The following is a 9,173-nucleotide window of genomic DNA, read 5'->3' on the forward strand; positions in this document are numbered from 1 at the left end:
CATCGAAGTTATGAGGGAGCGAGAGATCGCGACAGGTTTTCCCTTCTATATACATATCTGCATACTTTCTGCTTTCTGTTCATTCTCGATCTGAAATCTGAAACGAGCATGTCCGTTACATACGTTGGAGGGAACAGGAAGGAAAACGAAAGGAGAAAGTTGAAAAAAAAAAAAAAAAATTTTAAATATGTACAGGAAGTAGCTGAAAAGGTCAGATATGTGATCCTTATGACCTATGTTGAAAAGTTTAAAAAAGACAGGAACGCATCATATACTTGCTAACGCGACATTTAATATACACAATTAAGTGGCATGCAAGCAGGTGAGAGATAAAGATTCATTTCAAATATAATTGGGTCAGTGAATATGAGAGATAGTAGTTTGTGCGTATTAAAATAATAATATCAAAAACTTTGCACTTTCAAATAAGATGCATATAATCGCTGTATATATATAATTGCTGTTTATCGCAATCGAGTTCATTAAAATTGCATCTCAAGTTCCGTCAGCTTTCCGGTCAAATTTTTTCAACGGTATCGCTTATCTTCTCACGCGCGAGAATTATCGCCAATACTCGATCGTTTTGTTATCGATTCCTGTTTTTAACTTTCGCATCAATCTATCGTTATTATGCTTGCATGAAGAGCGGATATTTGATTTGATCAACAATTTGATACGAGATATAGAGATTCAGCATTATCGGGACTTTACAAGGTCGCTGAACGTCTGAAATTTACATCCACAGATTGCCTCAAAGATAATAGGCTGTGCGTGGCTGTGCTCTTTGCGTCGTCTGGAGATAAATTAAATCCAAAATCAGGTCAACAACGCGCGTCATGAGTCAAGAAAGACTAATGATAAAAATCATTTAGTCAATCTCCTCCAATGTTCACCAGTAGATGGACAACGGCTGACAGTATATCAAAAGTGTTACTGTAACTGTAGAGTTCTATCAGTAGGTCTTGTTCTTTATAGCTGAACTGGCTGCACTAGTTCAGAGCTTATCTTTCTCCTTCCAATGTGGAGAGAAAAAGATAAACTCTGAATTAGTGCAGCCAGTTCAGCTATAAAGAACAGACCCAGTGTTATCATCATCGTCAGATTAGGGTCGCGCCTTTTGAGACGTCGCACGTCGCACGTCGCACGTCGCACGTCGCACGTCGCGTGCCTATCTGTACCGTTGCGACGCTGTGACGCGCACAGCGTCGTTGACTTTCTCGCAAAGTGTTTTTCCTCAAAAAAGAAAAAGAAAGACCGAGATCGGTGAAATCATCCGACATTCGATGGTAGGCGAGAAAGAATCCTGTACGTTAAATTGTCGCGTTACTCTCACGAACGGGACCAATCTCGGAGTGAATTTCGGTAGCGTCGAGATCTTCGAGATCGCGACGCAGCGAAAAAGAATACGATTACTCGACGACGATGTTCGGTAACGCGGTACAAGCGAAGCTGGCGTCGATGGTGCTGATCGGCGCCGGTAGCTTCTTCGTCGGCATCGCGCCCGCCTGCTTCATCTCGAGCGCTCAGCGTCTACAGCGCAAATTGCTGCTCTCCTGTGCCTTGTGCTTTGGCGCCGGTGTCCTGTTGGCCACCTCGACGCTGCACGTATTGCCGGAAGTGCGCGAGGGTCTGCCGGATTACGCCGAACTCGTGTTTTCCTGCGGCTTCCTCGTGCTCTACCTGGTTGAGGAATGCGTTCATTATTTTTGTCGAAGCGGCGATCACGTGGCCGAGATGGATCATTCCAGGCACAGGAATACGAACGAGCGAGGGTAGGTACGTGCGCTGAAAGAGCTTCGTCGTACAGATCTACGAGATATTTCTTTCATATTTTTGCATCGAAGGAACGGGTTTATATTGATGTGTGAAACATGATATTGAAGATTGACGGAAAAATTGTAATGCACTTTAAAGCTGTTTTACAATTTGTCTTACTTTTTCACTCTGCATCTATTTGATATGAAATATAATATAATATAATTTAATTAATAGTGAAAAATAATGATACTTATAATATCTAGCTTTCTTTTTGTTTCTCTGAATATTTTTACGCCACATTGATACCACGTAATATAACGCAGCGATAGTATCAGATCATTCGTTATCATATCGATAACCGACGAGACAATGCTCGTTTACAGTGAAAAATCAAAGTTTTCAAAGATTATCATATAAAAATTCCACGTGCTGCATGTTTTAATGCAAGACTCTCTCTCTCTCTCTCTTTCTCCCCCTTTTCCCCCTCACCCCCTCTCTCCCCCCTCTCTCCCTCTCTATGTGCGATCTAAACTCTCTCTTCTATTCTATCTTTTCTTTAGTGTTTTAAATCAAATCTCGCAAATGATTTTATCAAATTTCAAATAACGACTTATTTCTGGAAAAGATTACGCGATCGTTTTGAAAAATTTGTGCGAAGAAGTTTTTTTTCCAACTTGCCTTTTCGTCACACTAGGGGAGATTTACACAAAGATAAATGAACGGATCGAACTTGATATAAGAGAGATAATGGCCAACGATACGTTATTTTTTGTTACTTTCCCTTGTTCAACCGGGCGAAACTTTTAGAAATAAATTCTAGTACAAAAATAGTACAAACGATAGCGATCTCTCGCACAAAATAATCATATTCAATCGCGCTATCAAACAACCGATCCTTGATTCTTCAAGAACTTCCTTTAAGGTGAAAAATGAGCTTATCCAGTAATAATGTCCACACGGATATAGAAAATGATCGAGCTCGAGCCATTGTTGGATGTCGATACTAGATATCAGCTTTCCATGATGCTAGTTTGTATATAAGATTGCCGTCGACACTCGGGTATTTTTGCTATCCGCAATGAGAATCGAGGTCGAATGTTTTAATAATGTAATATTTTATATCCGTGTTTAAATTATTTATTTAAATTCATTTATGTATTTTTAATTTATATATCCTCGGGAATTATATGTATATGCAATATACAATTCTCTTCTCATAATCCTTTTAATTTAAAAAAATGTGTATATATATGTAAAATGCTATAATATTCCCGAGTAAAAGTTAGAATGATTCGTGATGATGAAAGACGTGATTAAATGCAGGTTTGAACGGTAAACTGAAATTTCCCCGCTTTCAATGCGCATATCTTTGCATAATTCTGGTTTTGCTTCTCTTTGATCGAATTTTGTCTCTTTAATTTCAGTAGTTTGGACTGTCGGAACCATTCCCATGGTGTCGGTTACAATGCCGCTACACAAGACAGCAAAGTTTACGTATCCGAGGGAGATGTGAGATTACCGTTTAATTATCGACAAAGTTCCTTTGGTAACAACAGCACCAATAATACATGGACGTTTAGTGGCTATGGTGCGACACGATGCAACGCACATGACGGCCCTTCGTCAAGCGAGGAGACCACATTTTTGTGTCATGGAAATCACGGAGAGCAATGCACCGATGCTAATACCGGTCTTGCCGGTCTTGCCCTCGCCCTCACTGTACACGCCGTTCTTGAAGGACTTGCGATAGGGCTGCAAACGCAAATCGCCGAAGTATGCTGCATACAATCTAAAAATAACAAACTCTAGAAAAGGATAAATTAGAATCCACACTGTGAATATAATAGCATGGTGAATAATCGTTTAAGCGCATAATTGCGATAATACGCGAAATATTTCAATGTTAAACTCTCTCTTCAATTAAATTCGAATAATTATTTAAGCTTAAAATTTAATTACTGGAAAAAAGTTGGAAAAGATTTTGATATATTTTTTCTATGCATTATATATTTGTACAAAATAAATTGAAACAGAAATATATATAATAATATTGTATAATGAAATGCAGAATATTCCCTAACTCGTACAATACTCTCAATTTTATTATCATATTCTTTGATAAATATGTCTGAACTTGATTTTTGTATGTAGTGATATACGTCAACATTTTTTTAGGTATTGTTGTTGACCGGAGCCGTAGCATCACACAAGTATGTCGTCGGCTTTTGTTTGGGATTGGAATTGGCGGGAGTCAGCAAATCTGTGCCTAAATTAGTATTTGCAATTTTCGTATTCGCCATCGGATCTGTGATTGGAATCGGTATCGGCATGCTAACATTTCAGGTAAGAAAAGATTTTTTAATTTTCTCGTCAAATTCTTATTTGGATTAACCTTTTTAAAGACAGACTTTTGGATAACATCTAATTTTATCGTTTGTTTCGAATGTGCATGCAGGCAGATACAGATTGGTCAAAGGTGGTACTGCCGATCTTGCAAGGTCTGGCAGGCGGAACTTTGTTATATGTTACCGTGAGTGAGGTTCTTCCAAGGTATTTTACAATTTTTTTCGGTATTTGTCGGATTTGTCGTTATCTTTCTTCTTAACAACTATGTGGGTGAGTGAATTCTGATTATACCAAATTTTAAATTAATTTGGTAAAAAGGGCATTGTATAAAATTTTAAAAACTGCGAGAGAGATGCAGTTTGCATATTGACTTGTAATACTTTTAAGTTTACCTAATAGTTTAATAATTAGATAAAAAAGCGATATATGAGAGAGATTGTATGTGTACTTTATCGATTTTGTATAAAAACAAAATCAAAATTGCGATTGAAATATTAAATTCTTTCAACGCAATGATAGAGAGAGAGAGAGAGAGAGAGAGAGAGAGAGAGAGAGAGAGAGAGAGAGGGGGGGGGGAGGGTTTTTTTAGGGGGGGGCATGGACCGAGATGCCGACTTTATTTGGATAAACAATTTTGAATAATAAATAATAATCTCAATTTTTATCAATCATCAATCAATTCATTAATGTTTTGATTTTATTGAACAATGATATATTTTATATCTAACGAGCGCTTGTCGATCAAATTGCATTTCTTTGTAAATAATCATTCCAACAGATATTTATAAAATTATATTTGTATATCTCTTACATCCGTGTGGAATGTAATACGCTGCGTAGCCTTGGATGCGTGTTTCAATTAGTGATGAAAGAAATGTGAAGAGCGATCTGTTTCTTTGTTACGAGTGTTCGAATTTAAAAATAAAGTGTTAATATTAAATGTTAAAAATGAAATGATAGAGAGAGAGAGAGAGAGAGAGAGAGAGAGAGAGAGAGAGAGAGAGAGAGAGGGGATGGAATGGATTATTAATTTTTGTATTTCTATATATCACATATATGTAATATAGAAAATCCCGTAAAAATAGTCTATATATGCACGCATGGACACATACAAATTCTGTGTATTGTAGAAAATCTGTTTTATTTTATTTTATAAAATTAATGTCTCATTGCTTTATCGTTGATTAGAAATTTATGTTTGACGGGGTAGTAACGAATATTGTGCTTTTCAATGTTGTACCGTAGATTCTTTGACAGTTTAAGAGACCGCGACTATTTTTCTCTTTTATTCCTTTGAAACGATACTCTGAAAACGGCGTTAAAAGAGCTCCTTTTTCTTCCCGCCTACTTTTCTTTTAGTTCGTCGCGCGTTTGCGGGATTGGCTTATATTCACGGAACATTTTTGCGAAAATTATCGTTGCGAAGCCGTATTCTCCGACTATGTGGTTTTTCGCGCAAGAGAGATTAATCTCGCCGCAAAAGAGAACGTTAATTACGCGGAACTGTTTAAGACAGAAAGGGCTCGAGTTTCTCGTCGGATTTGCCGATGGCAAATGGAAAGAAAAGCCTTATAAGTTTCATCATCGTACGTTCATTCTTCGTCAAGATCCTTCGCTGCATAAACCAGCGACAATTCCAGGAACGGATTTGCTCTATTAGCGAATTACGTGAGAACGAGTAGCTTTAAAAGGGCACATGTAGTCGAAATCTTAAGTGAGTGTAAGAAAAATATATCACGCGAGCGAGATGTATGTATTTTCGCGTCTAATTACTTTCGACAAGAAATTGCATCGTCTATTAACACGCAAATTTAAACGGCGAACAAAACGTAATTATTATTTTAATTCTTAGCGGTGCACATTTTACGGCTATATGAAAGGAAGGTGGATGCTCCCGATGATCGACAGCGCACGAAGATTAGATCAAGATCGCTATTGACGTCTACTCACGTCTATACACGCCCGTATCGCGTTTCAGCGTTCTTTGGCGTAATGTACGGGGAGGCGCGATAAAAGAGAGCTCTCGTTCCTTTATTAGAAAATTTAAAGTCGACGGAGCGTTAGCTAATGCGACACGAGCCTCTTCCCTCTCTCTCTCTCTCTCTCTCTCTCTCTCTTTTTCTCTCGCTCTTACAATTCGCATAGAATAAGAAACTTGGATGAAATTTTATGAAACCCGTCGTCGATAGCCTACTTTTCTTCCTCGCGCTTGGTCGAACAGACGTAATTTCGACAAATGGACTTGGCTGCCGTTGGAAAGAAAAGAATTCGCCCGCTCGTGGCGGAATAGGAAAGAAAGGCGGATTTCGAAAGCGTGCTTTTCAGCAATCCCACGATTAATCTCTTTTTCTTAAATGTCAAAGCGATTCTCGAAGAAACGAATAGCGAAGTAGTAAAGTAGTTTATCACCGAATCGTACGCTTTATACCCGCCGCACCGACACCCACGTATGGGATCGCGTTGGAGGACGGCAGTGCTCGTCATCAGTCTTCGTCGAGGCCATCTTACATCTTATGTAGCGATATACTTAGTTCTTTCGATATTTATGAGGCTCGAGAGTGCGGCGGACGTTTTATTTATATTATACCGCGCCGTGAAGTTCAGCGCGCATGTTGTCGCGCGAGACCGCCATCTTTGTCTTTTTCTCTCTCTCGATCTCGACATGTCCGCGCCTCGTGCCTCGCACCTCGCGCCACTTGATCGTCGCGCGGCGATGTCGCATTTTGTCGCTAGAAGTGATCCGTGCGTGCCAAATCAGTCGCGGAAGTGTCGAGTTAAAGTGACGGACAACCGTATCGTCGCAATTACTATTTCCTCCATTTTCATTATATTCATGTGGTTTGAAAAAGCTACAGTGTATCACACGAGTTACCTATATATTGTTTCTTCCAACTTCTATCGCACTTGTCTAATCGTGGATCACGCAGCAATGAAATAATCTTATCGCGAGATACTAATTTAATATAATAATAATTGTTATTTTTATTGTGTGATATAATTGCATTGGGATATAATAATATAATGTGGATTTAATAATCTGGTATATATAATTGTGTAAGTAGTCGTATATATATGATGTTTGCGGTTCACACATACGATTCGATTTTCGATATTCGATCGCTCGAATATCGAAGTGCAACGCGCATGACCGGTCTCGCCGCGCGAAACCGCGCCATCTTCAGCTCTCTCTTTCTCGATGTGTCGCGCGTTGCTTCGTAGTCGCGCAGTGATATTGCTCTGCCTTTTTTTCTGCAATTTTTATTCATCAAAAGTGATTCGTGCATGTCGAATTAATCGCGAAAGTGTCCAGTAAAGTGGCGGATAACTGAGGTACTGTCGCAATAAGTATTTTCTTCATTTTCCAAATCGTTTGCGTTTCGATTATGTCGATATGTTTTGAATAGGTTACGGTGTATTTCGAGTTATCTAGTTGTTCACCGCACCAATCGTTTAATCACCCTTATAAAACATTTGAATAATCACATAGCGAGATAATAATCTGATATAATTATTGATATCGATATAACGAAAAATAATTGTACAAAAGCTGTTTGCCACATCAATATCCGATTACCTGAATCGAAGTCGTGAAGTATTGTACAATGCGCGAACGCGCGGCAAGTCATCTTTCAGTTTCGCGCGCTTTGCGCATCGAAATCGGCGAGCTCTTCATTCTTCGTTGTTTTCTCCATCGTCGAAAAGCCAATGTGCGCCGATAATTGTCATCGCCAGTGATTACGGTGTCGGATGAACATTGATCGTTAGATTTATAATAATTGGTATGCGCGATCGGCGATTTAATCGTGTTTTCGCGATCACAAACGTGTGCGCTAAAATCATTATCCGTCGAAACGTTCCTGGCATATATTTCGCGTTATTTACTTATCCCGAGTGCATCGTGTCACTGATCGTGCTGCAAAGCGGGGATATCGCTATAACTGACGTGAGCGTAAATAAACGCGCTTTATTTAATCTTCTAATCGTGTCCGTTTCGAACATATGTTTATCCTATCGAATGAATTTATCTGAATTTAATGAGAGTTTGTGATTTTATCGAAACTGCAAATATCCGTTGTATCTTGATTTTTTAAATCCATTTTCTCAGAAACGTTTTCTGAGCGAATATAAGTATGCGGATATTATAAAATTGCGTAGGAATTTTCACAGAAATCATCACATTTCAAAAGAAAGATATAAAAAATGTATTAAATTAAATTATGCCCGCGATATTTATATTTTGCATTTTACAAACTAATTTGCATATGCGAATGTTATAAAATCGTAGAAAATATTCACGAATAAAAGCTCATTGATATATGTTTTATTTTATTTCACACGCAGTATATTAAACAGAGAATTGGTGAACAATTTACCGGATAATTATTGCAGCATATTGCACAGCAAATTATACACGATAATGATTAGTTATAGTTTTGTTTATTTCAAGCGCGCGATTGAATATATTGTACAGACAGCGTTTTCATCCCGTGATATCGTCGTTTATCCATTTCTCGCTACCATCTCCCGCCACATTACAGTATCCCGTTTGTATTCTATTGTCGTATATTAATCTTATTAGAAATAAAAGGCGCGCGTAAACGCGAGACAGCATGTCGAGCAACACGTCAAACGTTTATAGCATTACGCTGTAAAATTTGATAACACAAACAATAGACAATAGACGATAATAAATAAAACTTAAAAGACGCTTAACACACTTTAAAGATTGTTGCGCGGTCGTAATTAGTCACGTTGTCTTCTCTTCTGGTATTCGTGTCGTGTGTGAATTATCTGAATGGAGGAGCTGAATCGGTGTCAGAAATCGCCGAGGAGTTGGCGTCGATGGAACAGCTGGCGGATCTGGCCGGGCGGTAGCACAGGTGTGACGGCTGGTGAGTGAATTTCTTTATTTATTATGCATGCAGTTTATTTATTTATGATGATGCTTGACCCGATATCGCGACGCTTCTTTCCATTTACCTTTTTCTCTCATTTGACCCGCAACGATCTCAATCGTAACGCCTGAAATTTTGTATCGGGGTCGACGCGTTTATTCGCTTCTAGGAATA

General features: G+C 38.6%; 1 protein-coding gene across 1 annotated transcript; it reads left to right on the plus strand.

Moving 5' to 3' along the window:
- The first annotated feature begins 1,030 nt into the window (after positions 1-1,030).
- On the plus strand, positions 1,031-4,619 carry LOC115238332 (zinc transporter ZIP3). Its single transcript, XM_029812057.1, has 4 exons — positions 1,031-1,772; positions 3,183-3,531; positions 3,934-4,101; positions 4,214-4,619. Exons 1-4 carry the CDS (start codon positions 1,423-1,425, stop codon positions 4,361-4,363), a joined length of 1,017 nt encoding a protein of 338 aa, XP_029667917.1. The 5' UTR covers positions 1,031-1,422; the 3' UTR covers positions 4,364-4,619.
- The last annotated feature ends 4,554 nt before the right edge of the window (positions 4,620-9,173 follow it).

This window comes from Formica exsecta, unplaced genomic scaffold, assembly GCF_003651465.1.
Source record: "Formica exsecta isolate Colony F162 unplaced genomic scaffold, ASM365146v1 scaffold333, whole genome shotgun sequence".
NCBI lineage: Eukaryota > Metazoa > Arthropoda > Insecta > Hymenoptera > Formicidae > Formica > Formica exsecta.